The 21,343-nt window shown below is 39.3% G+C and overlaps 1 protein-coding gene across 2 annotated transcripts in view; it reads left to right on the forward strand.

The window, feature by feature from the left end:
- LOC306856922 (band 4.1-like protein 1) overlaps nt 1-21,343 on the forward strand; it is a 211,815-nt gene that overhangs the window by 165,656 nt on the left and 24,816 nt on the right. For both annotated transcript variants that reach the window (XM_079396478.1, XM_079396479.1), the window contains exons 14-15: nt 10,197-10,334; nt 19,516-19,638. In XM_079396478.1, coding sequence (XP_079252604.1) covers nt 10,197-10,334; nt 19,516-19,638 — 261 coding nt within the window. The remainder of the gene's footprint in view (nt 1-10,196; nt 10,335-19,515; nt 19,639-21,343) is intronic.

The raw sequence follows: 21,343 nt of genomic DNA on the forward strand, positions 1-21,343 counted from the left end.
GGCTGAATGTAAATGTAAGTCTCTGTAAATCCACTCTCTGACAGCAGGTGGCGCTTATGGAAAAGCTTAATTACAGCCGTTTCCCGTAAACTCCATGGACAAAGCAGTGTTGCGATTAAGAACACTTCCTTTAGGTATTACATGGAGCGAAGATTAAAACAAAATGCCATCAAATCATTTCTGAAGACAGTCAGAACCTTCAGAGGTACATTCATATAATTAATTCATTCATATATTCATTTGTATAATTCACTTAGCACTGTTTTAAAACCTCACAGCTTTTCTGCCCTATTTTCACTCAAAACTAAACTACTCTGCATGCTGTGCCATGCTTTGCGCATGTGAGACTGTTACTTAAAACAGTGCTTTATGCTGGACAGTATTTATTTATCGTAAGTTGCTCAAATCACTGTAATCATATACGGTTTTAATGATAATTAAAATATTAAATGGTAATACTAACCGTGGGGAATTTTATCATAATTTATTGTCAAACCGGTAATCGTTACTTCCCTATACTTAAGTATTTTTGATTGTGCTAAAGTGGAACTATTGCAAGCATACTTTAGATACACTTTAAATATCTTGCATTTAATAACCGGTATTATTCAAAGATCATACAATCCTCATCAATAGTGACATTAAAACACATTTTAGGCTTAAAGGTGCAATAGGTGATTGTATTCAGAAACATTTTTTGTTATGGTGGTTGAAAGTCTCTTCACATCCCAATAGCAATCATTAAGTTAAGTGGTCTAAATGTATTTATATGTATTTATATATTCTTTGGAAGGTGTAGGACCAAGAAATCAGCACGTTCAAGTACGCTGTGCAGACAGAGTGAGAACCTGAGCTTCCTTCCTGATATTGTATTACTTTTACTAACTGTACTATAAAGTTTTCTCACCGGTGAATGATATGATGTATTGTAATAATGTTGTCTCTGTTCGTCTGGTCTGTGTGCGTATATGCCCGTCAGGGGGGCATGGCTTTGGACGGTGATTTGCAGGGAGGGTGGGACGTTCGCTTTCAATTCTATCAGGCTAAAGTTAGCATTTTCCGAGATCTCCTACTGAACCTTTACTATTAATAAATGTGCATTGTGTGCAAGTAGTACTCCAAATGAAGTTTAGCCATAATTTTATATGTTAATAAATTTGAACTATACTTAATATGAAATAAATGTATTTTAACAAAATTTTAACAAAAATTCAAATTATTTTCAATGGTCGCTTTATCGCATCCAGTGTAGGCACACTTTAGCTGTTGCTGCGCAGTGCGTCCGCATCTGAAGTGTGCCATTTTGTGCAGCTCACGTGTCACATATAAAAATAAAAATAAATGCATGAGGTGTCAGTAATTTCGCCACTAGAGGTTGCTCTCATACTGTATAATGACAGCAGACCCTTCTCAGTTTCTCCAGCAACATATGCAGCCTGGAAAAACTATCAGGAAAGGATTTTTGCTGATAACCAATTTTTCCAGCAATTAGATAACAGTGACAATTAATTGGAAAAACCAATCAAATGGTCGACCTCTAATTCTACAGAAGGGAAGGCCAGCAGAAGTTGTTCTAAACCAGTTGATTGGTGCATTTCTCACGCAAATGACTAGAGCGTAGTCAGGCATGGGATGTGGAGGCTTATGCTCTTGATTCTTGCTCAGTTTCCTGCAGGCAGGAAGTTTTTTTTTTTTTGGAGGTGTCAGGGGATTACATTTTAGACAGGGCTTCTGCTTTTGAATTCTTTAAAGGGGTCATTGGATGTGACATGCACTTTTACTAGTTGTTTCAACTGAAATGTGTGTTGGCAGTGTGTGTACACAACCAACCTATAGTCAAGTCAAGTCACCTTTATTTATATAGCGCTTTTAACAATACAGATTGTGTCAAAGCGCTTAACAGTATCAAATTAGGAAGATAGAGTGTCAGTAATTTATAATGATAAGATTAAACACTCAATTTTCAGTTAAATGCATTTTTGAATTCAGAGATGTCATTGTCTAGCTTATTTTAGTTTAAATAGTATCTGTCCAAATCGACGCTAATTGCTAGAAATTAAGTGTCCCCAACTGAGCAAGCCAGAGGCGACAGTGGCAAGGAACCAAAACTTCCTCTGTGACAGAATGGAGAAATAAAACCTTGGGAGGAACCAGGCTCAGTTGGGGGGCCAGTTCTTCTCTGGCCAGACGAAACCCGCAGTTCAATTCCAACCACAGCCGCATGTCAGATTTTGTAAAAAGCTTATCTGATTCCCGTGGTCTTGTCCCGATGGGGCATTTTAATTATAATTTAATGTATTTGCTATATTTGTGTTTTATTCATTATTTTAAGTTTTTCATTTATATGATTTATTCATTTGCTATAATTGTAATGTATAGTTTAATGCATTTATTGTTTCTCGGTCTATTTTTATAATATATATTTGTTTGCTTATTATAATTTAAATGTATAGTTTAATTCGTTTAATATATTTATGTATATATATATTTTATACTATTATATATATATATTATAATATATATTATTTTAAATATATTTATTCATATTTTTCATGTCTATTCATATATTATATATATTTTCATATTTGTATATTATTATGTTTTAATTAAAAAAAAATATGTATAAATGTATTATATTTCTATTTTTATATTGTTGCAATTTCTAACAATAATAGTATTATGTAGTTAGGTATTTTATTATATTTTTAGTTATTTTGTTAGATTTTTAGTTTTATTGTATTTTAGTCAAGGTCTAGTCACTGGGTATATGTCTCTGGGGCTCATCTAGGTGTCCTGGTCTCCGCTTACAGTCAGGGCTGTAGACATCATCTCTTGGTGCTGATCCACCATCTGATCTGGATATGGACTGAGAAACAGAATAAGAAAGAAACAGACAAATATTAGTGTAGATGCCATTCTTCTTACGATGTATCAAGTACATCGTGTGTTATGGGGAGTGTTCCCGGTTCCGGTTGATCTAATTAATGCAGCCTAACGATCCTTTAACGGATTTAAATAATAGAATCGTATTAGTGTGTTGTGTAAGCCAGGTTAAATAGATGTCTTTAATCTAGATTTAAACTAACAGAGTGTGTCTGCCTTCCGAACAGTGTTAGGTAGATTGTTCCAGAGTTTGGGTGCTAAATAGGAAAAGGATCTGCCGCCTGCAATCGATTTTGATATTCTAGGTATTATCAAACAGCTAGAGTTTTGAGAACGCAGCGGATGTGGAGGACTATAATGTGATAAGAGCTCATTCAAGTACTGAGGAGCTAAGCCATTCAGGGCTTTATAAGTAATTAACAAGATATTAAAATCTATCCGATGTTTGATAGGGAGCCAGTGCAGTGTTGACAGAACCGGGCTAATATGGTCATACTTCCTGGTTCTAGTAAGGACTCTAGCTGCTGCATTTTGGACCAACTGTATTTTGTGGACTCAAGCGTGCAGAACAACCACCCAGTAAAGCATTACAATAGTCTAACCTTGAGGTCATAAACGCATGAATTGGCATTTCTGCATTTGACATTGAGAGCATAGGTCGCAATTTAGATATGTTTTTGAGATGGAAAAATACAGTTTTACAGAGCTAGAAACATGGCTTTCAAATGAAAGATGGCTATCAAACAGCAAACCTAGGTTCCTAACTGATGACGAAGTATTGACAGAGAAGCCGTCAAGTGTTAGATAGTGTTCTAGGTCATTACATGTGGAGGATTTAGGTCCGATAATTAACACCTCTGTTTTTTCAGAATTTAGCAGTAAGAAATTATTGGTCATCCAGTTTTTTATATCGACTATGCATTCCATTATTTTCTCAATTTGTTGTGTTTCACCGGGCCGCGAAGAAATATAGAGCTGAGTATCAGCAGCATAACAGTGAAAGCTAACACCATGTCTCCTGATATTATCTCCCAAGGGTAACATATAAAGCATGAAGAGTAACAGCCCTAGTACTGAGCCTTGAGGTACTCCATACTGCACTTGTGATCAATATGATACCTCTTCATTCACTGCTACGAACTGATGGCGGTCAGATAAGTACGATTTGAACCATGCTAAGGCACTTCCACTAATGCCAACAAAGTTTTCTAGTCTATTCAAAAGAATGTTGTGGACACTAAGATCCAGTAGAACTAATAAAGAGATACAATCACGATCAGGTGATAGAAGCAGGTCATTTGTAACTCTAATGAAAGCAGTCTCGGTACTATGATACGGTCTAAATCCTGACTGGAATGCCTCACAGATACTATTTTTCTCTAAGAAGGAATATAATTGTGAGGATACTACCTGTTTTAGTATCTTTGATAGAAAAGGGAGATTTGAGATCGGTCTGTAATTAACTAGATCTTTGGGGTCAAGTTGTGGTTTTTTAATGAGGCTTAATAACAGCCAATTTGAAGGTTTTGGGGACATATCCTAATGACAATGATGAATTAATAATAGCCAAAAGAGGATACATGACTTCGGGAAGCAGCTCTTTTAGTACTTTAGATGGAATAGGGTCTAACATACATGTTGTTGGATTAGATCATAGGTCACTAACAGGCGGACCGCGGTCCTGGTCCAGACCCAAAAGCCGTCCCATATGGACCCGTCTACAGCCAAAATAGAAGGTTAAGATTTAAACCTGACAAAACCTGAAAAAAAAAAAAAAAAATGCATACATGTATATCAGACACACACAGGGTAAGTGGGACGTGAGCATGGGGGCCTGGGCTTTGCACTGGGCTGGCTCCACACTGCACGTCACACTTTTTTAATGCATTATACACTTAACAATACATATACAGTACATATGTGAGGTAAACATGGCATGTGAGTGGCGGCCGGGGCTGAGACTTTGGTCCTTGTGCCCTGCAGCTCCTCTCCTAGATGGCTCGTCCTGGGCCTAAACTATGCCTTGCCCACGGAGGGCCCAGAGGCAGCCTTACAATATCTTACTCTTTTTAGCTTTATTATTATTATTATTATTATTTTCTCTCTATTATTAATATTATTATTATTTTGTTATTAATACTATGATTACTACTATTATTATTATTATTACTATTTTGTCCTCTTTCTAATCCTCCAACTTTCCCCACATTTATTTATTTATTTATTTATTTTTTAATTAATTACTATCCTCTAATTTTTGTTATTAATGTTACTATTATTATTATTATTATTACTGTTATCATTACTGTTGTACTTTTTTTTTTTTTTTTTTGGTTTAATTTATTTAATTTTATTATTATTTTGTTTAGTTATACTTCCAAACCCAACACCCAGTCACACACACACACACACACACACACACACACACACAAACCATGTTGGCTGTCATGTATGTTTTGTTGACCCTGGTTACTCTGTATCTGATTTGTCACCTGTAAATAGCATGTTTGTTTGCATAATAATAATAAAAAAAAATAAAAAAAAAAAGATTTAAACCTGACGGGGCGCTTCTATTTCAGCCAGCGCGGCTTCTGTAGTCTGTACGGTAGTGGTAGTGGGGTCGCCAACTGGCAGACTCCAGTCCGAATTCGTGAAGGCTTTTGACATAATGAAATAAATAAATACCAAACGCTAATTTAATAAATAAAATTTATTTTAAGCACATCAAGGTCAGCTCTAGAGCCATTTGTGTGCAGTCATGCGTGCAGTGATGAGAGCAAAGAGCGGTGCGCTGCATGCGCGCGGACAGATGAAACTTTCAGTGAGTAAGAAACGATGGCATTTTCAAAAATTAGGAAAGTTGACGGGTCCTTAAAATGTCTTAGATGGTACAAGAAAGTCTTTATTATTATTTCAGGAGGTCTTAAATGTGGGGACTGAAAGACAAGAATTGCGAATGAACTTAAAAAGGCTATTAATTCAATAAATATGAGCACTGCACGTTTCAGATTCAGCTGCTGCGCTGATTTGTGGAGTCTGTCTCTTGGGCTTGTGTATTGCCATTCCGAAAGCGCTACCCGCTGGAAGAGAATGATTTTCCATTTTCAATCAGCCTGTATGTCTGCTGTTGTCAAAGACCAATGTGAAAACAACCCATGATTTTAAGCAGCAAACACGCAGAGTTGTAAATGTGAACTGGTGAATCAACAAGAAGATAATGTGTTGTAAAATGTAAACAATTAAGGCAGTAAAATATATTTATATATGTCATTTAATGAATATAATATTTGATTGTTTTTGTGAAAACCTCCATCTGAACTGTAAATCATGCTTTTTACACTCATGTTATTTCATTTACTCCCGACATCTTAGCCGCTGCTTTTGAAGGGAATGCGACCCCAGATATACCTAAATGCGCTTATGTTCATTTATCATTCGTGATCCAGCCTCACCTACAGAATAAGTGAGTATAAGGTTCTTTTAAAAATCTTTGCAAATTGCCTTCCCTAATAACGTGCTAGTTAGCAAGTTTCGCAGCTAAATGCGGCTAAAGTAAACAGTCTCAGAGAGAATGGCTTGTCACCCCACAGAAGAGAGGGCGGGGTGAGCAGAGCTCATTAGCAATGCAACATTCAACAGAACAGGTTGCTGTGAACAGAGCTGATTTTTTCAACGCCGGAGCAGGGCGTTGTCTCTCTTTCAGGGCTGACTTAATGGCAAGGAGTTCCCAGTTACTCACATCATAATTCGACACAATATTTCCCTGTTTAATACTGTAAAGCTGCTTTGACTAAATCTGCATTGTAAAAAGCGCTATATAAATAATAGTGGTGGTGGTGGTTTGCTGATCATAATTGTGTTTGGCAGGATTCAATTTGTGGGAATAGAATGCACACAAGTACATCTTAGCTGGATTACCGTGATGTTATAAGAGGACTGCTTTTATGTCAGTGTTGAAGCCATCCACTTCAACAATGAAGAGTAGAGACAGATCAGCATGGTAAAGTCAGTGCAGGGTTAATGGCATATTCTAGAAAAGTAGTGGTTGTAATGTGAAACTCACACTTCTTGGCTTTAACAGTTGTTTGTTTTAGAGAAAATGGAGAACTACTCTGACATGGCTGATGTGATCTTCCAGAACAGACAAAACAGTCAAAAATAGTCCTTAGTCAAAAGAGCTCATTCACATGTCTTGATTTTCTCTAATCTCTCCCAAAAAGAAAGTTTAGCTGTCACACACATCCATTCCAATGCAGGACAACTTCATCACTATGATGTTTAACCCTTAATCAGTCCCTGAGCTGAGCTGACCCCATTTGAATTTTCCTTTATTTTTTAAAAGTGTTCCCTTCATCTCAGGGGCATGCAATTCTGTGACTTTAATCTAAATAATTTATCTAAACACACACAAAAAATCTGGACTTGATTTGGTTGTTCTAAAGGTGTGTAAAAAAAAAAATCACCGTTAAAGGTCCTTGGGGTCAGATTGAACCCATATTGAAAATGAATGGGAAAATGTAAAAATTTTATTTATTTTTTTTCATTTCATTTGCCAAAAAAATAAAATAAATCCAGTATAAATCTGAAAATTTCTACATTTAAATAAAGGTCTGTTCCTAGACCATAAACACAAAGTGGAACGAACTTGCTATCTCATACACATACACACACGCACACACACACACACACATGTGTGTGACTGCAACAGAGAGCATTTTTATAGAAATTGGCAAATAAAATCAACAAAACTGGAACAAGCATGTTCACTCTCTCACACACACACGCGCAGGTGTCTGGGGCATTTTTTATATTTTGGCAAATAAAATTAGACATAAATGCACAAGAGTGTGAAAGGGTAGACATAACACACCACACACAAACGCGCACACACACACAGACAGACAGACAGACGGAGACAAACAGAAAGAGATTATTACTCTTATTACTGTTTATTGGTGCTGTTGTTTTGTGTTGGTTTTATTTACTTTTTAAAATTAATCTCTTGTTCTAAAAAAATAAATAATTTGTGATAATTTTCTGAAATAAATAGTATGTGATTACAGTCATGTCTTTTAGTGGTGACTTGAAACATTTCTGCAAATTTATGTATAATAATTTGCAAAAGCAAACAATTCAAAATATATCAGACAACAACAAAAATAAATACAAAAATAAAGATTTTTAATGTATTTTAGAATGTTTAAATAAATATATATATAAAGATTTTCCTCTAACCAGCAGATGGCAGTATTCTATCCCTAACACATGGGCCAATATCCAGAAACCTTTTATATTTAATTTAGATAATAATTTAAGGGTTTTTTTCATAAAAAATTATTTTTCATAAGCAAATATATGGCCTAGTTGAGTATTTGTGCAGTAAATAGGTAAAAACCTACCAAATAGCCACAAAAACACAGCATAAATGTATAGCTGGGAAGTAAATAAAAAAAATGATATATAGTTTGTCATATAAAAAATGTATATGTATAATGTATCGATCTATAAAAGTTTGGGGTCTATCTGACCCCAATGGACTTTAACGTTGCTCTAATCAAGGGATGATTAAATAGATAATCAAGCAAATTACATAATAATATATCAAGTCAATGGCATAATAATACATTTAAAAAGAGGACCATGTTGGCTTTGTAACTTTCTATGATATAGAATGTTAGTTATACCACCCACTCTTATACTTTTTTGTGTCAGTTAATGTCTAATTTTCCAAAGAAGAACCCATACATTCTGCAGTAAAGTACATTACTAACAACAAAATATCAAATAGTTATATGATATACCAGGCTTCAATGAACATGACACCAAATCAGTTTTTGGACACATACCATGGTTGTATGTCTGTAAGTACCTTAGAATATCATCTAAACACCATGGTACGTGGATATGGTAGGCATGGTATTTCATTCTGATTCCATCACAATAGTCTATATCAGTGCTTCTCAAAGTCCGGACTCCGGTCCGGATCCGGACCCGGAGGGAATTCAATCCGGACCCGCTTCTATTTCATATTTCAAGAACACTAATTACATTTCCTACTTTGATAAACGCACGTTAAACTTGTAAATCATTTGTTTATTATTCTTATTTTTGTATGTCTTTTGGAGAAGGTCCGAAATTGCAGGCGAGATATTGAAACTTTTCTTTCATGACATTTGTTGTCATCATGACATCCAGTGAGCGTATGACGTTTGACATAATCGAGCGACATTTCACCGCTAATATTTTTATTTTTTTGTTTTGTTTTGCTATCACTTATATTATGGCAATTTGTCTTATAGCAGTGCCCAGTGTATACATTTATTTGTGGCGGCTTGTCACAATATCAAAACTGACCGCTACAAACAGATTTTACAAAAGGCTTATACTTCGTTGAATAAACTGAGCACTGCGCGTTTCAAAAATAAAATGCTGCGCGGGTGTTTTTATATGAATGTATCTTTTAAAAGAACCGTCCGTTTTCTTCAGAAAAGCTTTGATGTCAATTTTCATTTGGTCTTAAAGTAGCGCTTATTTGATTACAGTCGTTACCGGGGAAACAGCTATATATCACGCTCCAACAGCGCCTCCTGCTGGCAGAGAATCAACTTGCATTTGCTAGTCTGCGGGAAACACTGGTGTCTGTCAGCAAACATAAACAAAAAAGCATGCTTCAGAACTGTTTTGAGAAGGTGCTTAAGTTTTGAGCCATGTATTATTACTATGAATTAGGCTACTACTACTACTATTACTATCTTGTGCCCTGCAATAACCATTTACACAAACTCTCTTTTGATATAAAGGGAAAAAAAGAGAAAATCGGCCCAAAAAATCAGCATCATATATCGGCCATATGCTGCCCTGATTTCTAAATATCGGCATTGGCCAGAGAAAAAACATTATAGGTCGACTTCTACTTCTACTGCCCTAAATTAATTGTTTTGCCACTTTTGCACTTGTTATTAAAGTATTTTGAATGCAAAGGGAACCTTTTTTTTTTTATTTGTTATATGTTATGTATGTTTATTAAAAACTCGTTTTGTAATAACCAATTGTTCCGGACCTTTGACACTGATGAAAATTCAGATTTGGACCTTTGAATTTAGACTTTGAGAACCCCTGGTCTATATAATAGTATGTATTTAGGTTGTAGAGTATTTATTCAGTCTATACTCACATCTCATGCATTATTATACAATTCTAAGGAATAGAAGATACTGTAAGTCTCATAACTCTTTCAACATGGATTAAAATGTTTAAAATCCCACTAGATGTTTTCCTAATCATTGCTGCTCTTTCTCTGGTACTCTCTGTAGTTTCTAGACAAATCAGAGGATGTTCTCTTGAAGCACCAAGCCAGCATCAATGAGCTGAAGAGGGCCCTGAGGGAGCCCAACAGTAAACTGATGGACCGGGAAAAACATCTGTCAGGCGGCACTCCAGAGAAGAAGGCAGTGAGTATGGAAATACTGCATTAGGACAGCATATTAATACATGTGCTGATACTTGGTTTTGTCTCAACTTTCTTGTTTGGCTGCAATCATCATGTATATCATGCTGTAAACACTGTATTGATTGTGTGCAATGTGTTTTCCCTCATTGACAAGGAAAATCCTTAGTATCAGTTCAGTTGTTACACCTTTTGGAGCAATTTTGCATTGACTGGTCTAGTAAAGGTAAAAAGAGAAAGTATTATGTGGTGTGGGTGTAATGTTTATTGCCAAACTAATTGTTGTTTGCTGATATGGATTTTTGTTTTATCGGATATAATGGATTTGACATGTATGTCATGTTGCTTTAACATTCTAATTTGTTTTCTATTCAGTTCTCCACTATGTGGCATTTTGTTGTGCTATTGTATTTAATGGTTGTCCAAGTCATTATTACTGCTGTGTTTTCATTATGCTTATTTCATGTTTGTTTATATGCTGTGTTAAAACCCATTATTTATAATCATTTCACTTGTATTGCTATTTCTTTTATCTTTTTCATTATGTTTTTCTTTCAACATCTTAAATTGCTCTTTAAATGTTCTTAATATAAGATGATTTCTGGTTTATCCTCTTTTTTTTCTTTTTCTTGGAACTGGCCATCTATCAGGAGGCTGTTGGTGCAGGGGTAGGGGAACCTGACAACAGCCTCTCGGTGGAGGGCTTCATCCAGAAGACTCTAGTAACTTCACATGAGGTTCCTTTGACATTTAAAATTCACAAATGGTTACTGATTTGATGACAAGTTAAAGAACTAACAATTTTAATTTATATGATTAAATAGGACTCTGAAGAACAGGTGTTGCTCGACTATGAAATGGAGGAGAAAGCAAAGTACAAAGCTAGTACACCTCCACCTTCTCTGATCATTGATCCCCTTCCAAAGGAGGAGACAGAAAAACAACAGGAAATGACCAAGATGACACACGTTGACCTAATTGGAGAAGACAGTGATGAAACACAATTGCACATGAAGACTTTTGCATCCTCACAAATATCACTAATGGACAAGTCAAGTGAATCTAAGGAAAATATCATCACAGGGAAAGATGCCACATCTAAGATCACATCTAAATATTCTCATGAAATATCAAAAAAAGAGCCTACACCACTTGCTGAGTCTCAGCCTAACAACAAGATTACCATTACAGACATCATGGAGGAGAGTTATCAACATAAAGTCAGAAGGGAAAAAAGACCTCAAAGCTTAAACTTGGGGAAGTCAAGGGACTTTGTGTATGAGACAGAAGCCAAAGGTTCAAACATCACACACGATAGTGTAGAGTCTGATGAGGACAACAATACTGAACTTATAAAGGAGATTGAGATCTGTCATCCTGAAAATTTCAGCACAACAACAGACACATGGACATCATCCATGACTGAAAAGCTAAATCAGCCAGCCACAAATACATATGCTGCAACACCACTTAAAGAAAATGCAGAGTTTGACAGAGTAATGGGAAAAGACTTGCAGATTCCCAATCAGGGAGCAAGAAAGATGCATGAAAGTTTGCATGATTCAGGAAAGTCTGATGATGCAAGAAATTTTGTAGAATGTCAAGAGCAGCTATCCAACGAAGTGAAGATTATGAACACTGAGGGCAAACAAGAAAACCCAGATTCATTGAGTGGCCCTGGCAAAGATGACCAGAAAAGTGTCAAGGCTGATATCAGATTTGAAGTCATGAAAGTTATCATGACTGATAATAGCGAGAATGAAGCAAAATCTGGAAAAGCAAAGAAGAAAGAAACAGAAGATTTGGTTCTTGAAAAGAAGATAAGCAATTTTGAAATGGAAGAATCTGCAGAAATCCAACTGGCCATGGAACTGAGAAAAACTAGCCAGAGAGTTACTGAACATGAGAGAACAGATATAACAAGAATTGTTCCATTAAAACCTGAGAGAGTGAGGAGCGAAGGCTACAAAGATGACCTAGATATTGGACAAGGCTCTGAACTAATGAAAATAAATTTTAAAAGATACAGTATGAATGAATCTTTCGTGGGACACTTTGACCCCTGTAAATTAGAGAGCAGGGACACTAGCTATTTCCATGCAAACTACACCACAAGTCTAGTGAAAGGTAATACAAGTCAGGAATTATCTTTAGCTATCAAGGAAATCTGTGTGTCCTCAGAGCATCAAGCGATAAAGAGTCTTGAGAGTTCACCAAAAGAAAGGGGTATTCGGAATGAAGACACTACAAAACATACCAGCAGAATAGTACACAGAGAGCTTCTGCATACCGATGAGAGAATTTCAGAACTTCACTTCTCCAGACAGACAGTTAACCAAAAAATTGCCCCTCCAACACCTCCAGTCAAAACAAAGAAAGCAAGAGAATCAGGTCTCTTTCTGCGCAATAGTCGCATTTTCAGCAAAGACCCAACTCTTGAAGCCAACAAAAAGAACCTTCTGGTAATCAACATGGTATTTTGTACATTTCCAGTCACTGGACAAACAAGTATTGCATGAACTTAAGATTGACTGGCACATTCTTTGTTTTCCTTTTTATAATTTAAACATACTTGTGTTTACAATACTGTTTGCTTCCCCATGAAGAGGGGGGTTAGAGAAGCCTACAATTTAACCATTAATGAGTAGTTTTCGGTTTAATATGCAATTGACTACACCAAAAATATCTATTTATATTAAATCTATTTCATCAAAATGTTTATAATTGTCTGGAGGTTAAATGTTTTGGCCATTTGCTTCAATAGCCCATTTCTTAATTTTCTTAAATTTAGTGAAATTACATAGTACCTTTGCAAATTTTTGAGACATTAACAACAACTAGCTTGAGCATTTAACCCTTAACAGAAGCTTTTGTGGTGATTGTCACATTAAATAATGAATGCTGCATGATGGGCATGGGCGTAGAATACGTGGGGGATGAAGGGGACCTGTCCATCAGTTGTGAGTCAAGTCTTCCGCACGCTTTATGTAAGTAGTGCTCTTTGTGACACATGGAGTTGCTCCCCAAGTTAGTAATGTAGGTAATAGACAGCTCTCTAGGTTCTAGAATTGAGTCATTGTGCTGATTATCAACCCAGAAAATGTGTTAATGGGGTTTCAATGGGCAATATTACTCAAAACTGTATTTTCTTCTGTTAAACCGATAAACTGTTAAACTTCTGTTATAAATGATTACTTTTTGTGAATTATTTGATTCTTTAAAATCTCTTTTAAAACTAGGTGGTTTATTTTTAAAACCCACTAGGTGATGTGAAGGACCCCCGCATGTTAAATGAGATTGTGATGTAACCATGGTTCCCTGAGACGGAATGAGACACTGCATCCCCTAAGGGACACTTTGGGTAATGCCTTCAGCATGACCGGTGTCTGAAGCATGTATGAAAACACTCCAATCCCATTAGGCCACGCACCCTGTGATGTCATTAGCAGGGCACCGGCAATGCACTTGCCGTTCCCTCTTAGGGAACCATAGTTACATGCTTAACACCAAAACATTCCCCTTCATGAGAACTCCACACTGCGTCCACTAGGGGACACTTTGGGCAACGAAATACCAACCACGCCAAGCCCTGGTGCATGCCTGACCACCAGGAATAGTGGTAAATATACACCAGAGATGGGGGGGCAATCGATGAGAGAGAGGGCCGACACCCAGCACTAAGGGGAATTAGAAAGAGAGTGCCTGCTATCAGCCTGCTATCTTCTCTTATCACCTTCCGGAGATCCCCTCTATTCTCTTTAGCATCACGCCTCCTGTGTGCTCTTCTCCTGGAAGGGGGAGGAGCACAAGTGGCCACGCTAGATTTCTGGTCCTGTCTGCGATCCTCGGACTGATACGGACCAGCCCCCTCAAAGGTTTTTAGAGATGATATAGAACGATTAGGAATCTACCTCTTGAAGTCTGTAGACTGTGCCCTCACCTCCCTAAACTTTTCGACCAATGCCTCAACGGATGTTCCAAAAAGCCCAGAGGGTGAGAATGGAGAATCAAGGAAAAGGTTCTTCTCCTTACTCCCAATGTCCACTAGATTTAATCACAGATGGCGCTCCGTAGCCACCATTGCGCCATCGCCTGGCAGCAGCGGTTTGCTTGGCAGCATGGAGATCGAGATCTGTGGTACAGCTCCTCCATAGCCTCAGGGGAAAAACCCTTACCTTCATCTAGATCAGGCATCCTCAAATCTGGCCCACTCCTTCAGAGTTTAGCTCCAACCCTAATCAAACACACCTGAGCATGCTAATCAGAGTCTTCAAGATCATTAGAAAATCACAGGTAGGTGAGTTTGATCAGGGTTGGAGCTAAACTCTGCAGCAGATTGGCCCTCCAGGAAAAGATTTGAGGAACCCTGATCTAGATCTTTCAGCAGGTCTGACTGGTGTGCCTGCAACACAGCCATAGTGTGCAGAGCCCCTCGGCCTAACCTGCTGCCACGTACGCTTCTCTTTCTCATGCCTACAACCAACTCCAGTCTCTTAGTAGCACGGACCATAACCTCCAATATCTCCCTGTTTGCGGGGCTGGCGCGCTGGGATGACTCAGTGCTCACACTTTCCTCGTCATCACCAACTACATCCACGTCCTTGTCTGGATTATGCCAGCAGCTTACTAACTGCCGAACCGGGGGGAGGGAGGGAGAGAGAGAGAGAGAGAGAGATCGTGTCCAGATCCTGCGGCTTTTCACAAAAGAGGCAGAAACATTTCTCGTTCTCCAAACCGTTCTCCAGTTCCCTTCCAGGAACTTCGAGCTGCGTCCAGAGACGCTTTGGGAACGCCATCAGCGTAACCATGCTCTGAATATCAGGTGTAATCAGTCCGAAGGAGGGCGAGGCGTCACGGGCGGGGTGACGTCACGACCAGGAAGTATATAAGCACGTGCGGCGGAGCCGGCGTCAGCTTTTTGTCATTCAGCAAAGCGCTCTGTGTGTGTCAGTTTTATTTGGTGTTGTCTGTCTTTCAAAAAATTAAAAGATACCCAAATGCAAGGGCGATTCCAGATCGCGTTTCAGGTTGTGTGTTCGTCCCTGCCCTCGCTATATTACGAGTGGGGACACACACGATCTGTGCGTGGTTTGCCTGGGTGAGGAGCATGCGGCATCGGCTCTCGAGGGAGCCGATTGCCCTCATTGCGAGCGGCTGTTGCTGCTTACACTCTGCACCCGGAGGGCTCTCTTCGAGGAGGGAGCCTTCACGAGCTCTCCGCGCGGTTTCGGTCCCGCTTCTGCCGAGGCAGAGCGGCGGCTGCACTCGTGGGGCTCGCAGGCTGATCTGGCTGAGTGAGACGGGTATGTCCTTATCTCCTCCCGTATTTGCCCCGTCTCTCGTTTGGAAGCGGTCTCTTCCCCCCGAGACGAGGGCTTGACGCTGCATCTTTCTTCCTCCGAGGAGGTTGATGTGACGAGTGTTCACGAGGTTTCGCCGCCTCTTTCGCCAATATGAGGAGCTTTTAGAGGTGGTTACTCGGGCAGTGGCCAAGCTTGATATCAGCTGGTCCCCCAGAGAGCATCTGAGCTGCAGACTAGCCGTTTGGATAAGCGTTTTCGGCGCTCGCAGCCGCCACCTCTACACAGGAGCCTTCCGTTTTCCCCGATCTCCACACCGAGGTGTCGAGATCATGGGTGAAACCTTTTTCGTCCCGACCATTCATTCCCTCCGTTGATTATTATGGCAGCGTTAGGGAATTGAATGAGCGCGGGTACAGGGTGATGCCACTGGTCGAGCAGACGCTTGCGAGCTATCTGTCTCCCTCGACGGCATTGTCTTTGAAGGCTCATCTTTTTTAAGTGGGCAGAGGGTATGCGGCAGGGGGCTGCTGGGTGGGGGCAGCGTCCTCCGCATACCAGCTCCTCGCACAGGGAAGCGCAAAAGGTCCTGACGGGCGAGCCCCAGGACCGTGGAGGGCGACCCCTACTGGGGTGGAGCTGCTTACACCGCGGTACACGGTGACCGTCTCCCTCCGGGGACTTGTCTGCCAACCCTGCCGTTGTCCCAGTGCGCAGCTGGTCCCAGCGAGTGTTTATCTCAGGTCTTTCCGTCCGTACGCACAGCGGAGCCGAGCAACTCGCCTCAGCCGCCAGATCACGTGTCTCCTTCCGGTGCGCCGCATGGAGACAGCGGTCTGGCCGCGTCTCTTACACCAGAGGTCAGTCTCGAGAGACTGATTCCCTTAGTAGATCGTTTGGCAGCCTGGCAGCGGCTGCCGAATGTGTCTCGTTGGGTCCTGCATACCATAGCGAATGGATATCGTATTCAGTTGCTCGGTTGTCACCTGCTCGGATCGAGATGATCCTCACGGCAGTCATGAGAGTGCAAGAGGGCCAGTCACTCACTGTCAAGCAGTGGCAGTGGCTGCTTGGGCTTATGGCAGCTGCGTCCAACGTGATTCCGTTCGGCCTGCTGTACATGAGACCCCTACAGTGGTGGCTCAAGACCAGGGGGTCTCCCTGAGGGGAAACCCGCTCCGCGCTGTCAAAGTGTCACGCCGCTGTATTCGTGCCTTAGACATGTGGAGGAACCCTTGGTTCTTGTCTCAGGGCCCGGTGCTGGGAGCTCCTTGTCGCCGCGTCTCGCTTGTTTTTATTCATCAACAATATTGCATTATATATTTAATTATGGTCATCGTCACATGACCAGCATTTACGTTGCGTCTCGGCTCGTTTTTGTCAAGTGATAGAGGTTCGTTGACGATGATATTTAGTCATAATTTTTGTTGACGAAAGCAACACTACTTATGGTCGAATAGAACAAAGGTCTGAAGTGAAGAGAGAAACATACAAAATGTGCAGAGCAGGGGGGCGCGAGGACTGGAGTTGAAAACCGCTGCCCTAGGGGATGCAGTGTTGAGTTCCCTTGAAGGAGAATCACATTTTAAGAATTAGATAACTTTATAGTCACTTACAAAGTGATTTAAATGTGTGTATTTAGGTTGCAATGTGTGTCTTTCTTTCCTGGTGTGTTGCTTTAATATCACAGCTAACTTTAGACTGCTTCTCTTTCTTTCTTGTTCTGCTTTTCCTTTGCAGGAGCCTCTGTCCACTGCTTCTACTTTTGAAGACCCACAATATGATGTTAAGGTGTCTCATTCCACACTGTTTGCATGTTCTTGCATGTTTTTTTAAAAAGACTTAATTTTCTACTCAGGCTCTTTCAGGGCCGGCGCCAAACGAGTTACTGTGCCCCACCACTTTCCATCCTCCCTCCTCCTTGTTGAACGCAATCGATTTTGAAAGCGAAAGTACTGATAAAACAGCGCACATAAGATAGTCCCCCCCCCCCACCGGTTGAGACATTGAGACACACATTGTCCGGTCCTCCTTAATCCACCCCGCAATGCTAATTAGCTTCTTTTCCATTAACTGGTTAAAAATATTTTAACAAAAATTGCTGTCTGACAGCTGTCTGACTTATAGAACTGCAAATATACAGCAGTTACCACTGTTACCTAAACCAGCATTACCATTTTCTGGTTCTGACACCAGTTTGTCCTGCAAAAGACAGGAAGTTAAACAGTATGTAAATACTGATATGGTGTTTCTCATTTGTTTGCATTATAGCCTACATTTTATTGTGTATTGTGTTATTGTATTTACATTTTTATGGTTATTTTTTATTTGAAAAATTAATGAAACTTTTTAAGAGGATACAATATTGAAGTTTTTTTTAGGAACCTGTTTTTAGCAGTGTACTCAATTTCTGTGGTAATACAGTACTGGTTTATCATGACAAAATCTTCAATAATTATTACGATATAAAAATTTGAAACTGTCACATGCCTACTGCAAACCATATGATAATATTTACCTGTTGTGAGAACAGAATGCATCAACATATGTGATCTCAAGACTGGATCATTTCACTCAAGCATGATCTGCTCAAAATCACACCCATGATTTCTTCATATCTCCATCATTACGGTTTGTTTCATTATGTGATATAGAAAAACGCTACCCCTTTTCTTTCCTTAACAGCAGCAATCTCACTCTGCCCTGGAGGATGACAATAATTGTGAGTTTGCTGGCTTGAAGGACACCTACCTGGCCATCGAGAGGAAATGTTCAAGTATGACTGTCAGCTCCACTTCAAGCCTGGAAGCTGAGGTGGATTTCACTGTCGTTATGGACATACACAGTGATGTGGAGGAATTTTCTAGAGGCATGACTGAGTTGGTTGAGAAGGACAAATTAGAGCTGGGCAGGGAGAGTTTTGACAACACTCCCAGGTCTCACTCCACCTGTCACGTGAATTTGCTAGATGTATCACCTGGAAGAGAACATCTCCTTGAAGGTCGTGGTCACCAAGATATAGAACCTGTAAGGGCGAGATCGTATTCCATAAACAGGTCAAGAGAGGAATAGATCTACAGAATTGTGGCATTCATTACATAATGTAAACTACATTATCATATTGCAAATTGTTTTGTGCGTTTTTTCTCTCAGTGAATATCATTTATGTTTTGGTAGCATATTTGAAATTGTTACTTTTAATTATTTTCATTCTACTTCATTGTGTTTATTATTATTTCATTTATAGGAAATTCCTAAATCAAAAAGTAATCCACAATGATTTAATTGTATTGGAGAAGATATTCTGAAGTGAAGACTGCAAAACAGCAATAGCAAATCTATTGCAAACATTTGGATTTGAATTTGAATTTAAGGCCCCTTGTAGTATAAGGGTGAAAAGTAGTTCCTAGTTCGTTTGAGGAAAAAAATAAAAATGAGAAATAAAATGAATGAGAAATAGTTTCCTCTTGACAAAAATTGCAATATTTTTCAAATGGAAAATATTTCATTTAAATTAATTTATATATTTATTAAATTGATAATAATAATTAAACATTTTGTATTGGACCTTCTCTGTTTTACTGTGAAATAAAAAAAATGTGGGATTCCAAGCACATTTTTTGAATCATCTGAAACATGTCATTAGTGTCATTATTGATCACATACATATCATTCATATATGTAGATCATGGCCTTTAAATCTGTTATACATCTAATTTTACCTTCAAACAAAACAGATTTGACTTATTACTATTTTTAATGTTACTGTTTGCGATAGTACTGTTTGGATTATGTGATATTACTTTTTTGTAACAAGTACTCAGTAGACATATTGTATACCCCACATACTAATGTAACTATTTTTTCCTTTTTTTAATTCATCAGCCCCCTGTTGCCAAGAAAGATCCCAGTGCAGTGAATGCAGCCCAGATGTTGAGAAAAGGAGAAGTTAAAATGGAACTGCATTCTAATGGCTCTGAGGCTCCTGTCAAAGACATCTCTGATCATGTAAGAATATAACTATAATATCATTCCTATATATTCATACTGCAAAATGTGGATTTTTTTATGCTCCAGTTGCTGAATTTCATTAAAAAAGTTAATAAATGTTACTTTAAATACTAACCTAAAATAGTTATTAAATTCTAATTCAAGATTGTAAGAGGTGCAAAAAAAGTTTCCTTTCTGCAAATTTTAAGTTGACTAAGGTGGTCTTGCTGGGTTGAGTGTGAGTAGACCAGCTGTCAGTATGCTACCAGTGTTGTGGAAAAGCATAATTTTATACAATTTATACACTTAACATTTTTGTAAATAAAAAACAATATAAGGGCTATGTAGGTAACCTAGTTTTTTGAATGAAGTCAACACGCCACAGGATGAGGTGTCAGGAGGAGACAGTATATCAAATTAACCATGCCCCGCTTGCAATCACTGTCTAAAAATACAGGTGCGAGGTACTCAGCGCTTTCTCTTTTGTCGACTAGTGACAAGTGCTCCACGAGTGACCACGCCGTGTGGCGGTGACTCAATTCACGGAACTAGGTTACCTATGTAACCCTTCGTTCTATTTCATCTTAGTCAACATGCCACAGTATGAGTCTACTGTGTACCAGATGAAGTCAGGAGGGGAGATAAAGCCCAAGCAGGGCAATAAAACTCAAGGAAACCAATTCATGCCAAAATAATATTTTATTAGTTTTCCCTGTTATTTACACAGTTAAATCAGCGGATTTTTAGTACCTTGATATTGTCAAGATAAGGCAGATCACATCCCAGACAGCAGGCAGTGTCGGCCCAGACCCAGTCCACATCTGGCCCGCATGGATTTCACACAGGCCAGATGTGGGCCAGATATGGGCCAAAACTATGTTACCGTCTGGGACCTGCTCTGCTGTTTGCAGGACAGTAGATGAGACTGTTGTAGCAACATCCAGATGATAGAATTTGACAAAAGTCACAGATGATGACCAAGCAGCTGCTGCACACACATCCTCCAGAGAGGCACCTTTAAACAATGCCCAGGAGGCAGACACTCCTCTTGTAGAGTAGGCCACCACTCCTGTAGGAGGAGGCATCCCTGCGCTGTGATAGGCTAGCTCTATCAGCCTGACCACCCCTTTTGCCAGCCTGTGCTTGGACACTGCCTGGCCTTGCACAGAGTACCCATAACAGACAAACAGCTGATCAGTATGCCTTATCAGTTGTGTGCGAGAAATGTATCTTCTCAGTGCCCTGACTGGGCAGATTAGATGCAGTCTGGATGCTTCTGTTGAACTGTGAGTAGGTGGATGGAAGGGTTCTATCACCAAGGTCCTGGAAACAAAGGAACAGGGCAGAACTTTTGGCAGAAAGGAGAGGTTTGGAAGAAGTGAAATAGATGAGCCACCTTCTCCTAATCTTAAACACACAGAGAAGGCACAAATTTCACTCAACCTCTTAACTGAAGAAATGCAGTCTTCAAAGTAAGAAATTCCATCCCTATCTCATCTAATGGTTCAAAAGGAGGTTCTGTCAGAGCCTTCAAGACAGTACCCAGATCCCATGAGGGAATTAGCCAAGCTCAAGATGGACACAGTCTGTCAGGCCCCTTCAGATAATGCTTGACAAGAGGTTGAAACCCAACTGTGTAACCTCCATAGCTTCTCAAGATTTATTCAGTAAATCCAGTCTGCAGCAGGAATTGGAGAAATTACACCATGGTGACCCCCTCAGC

This window comes from Barbus barbus, assembly GCF_936440315.1.
Source record: "Barbus barbus genome assembly, chromosome: 37".
NCBI lineage: Eukaryota > Metazoa > Chordata > Actinopteri > Cypriniformes > Cyprinidae > Barbus > Barbus barbus.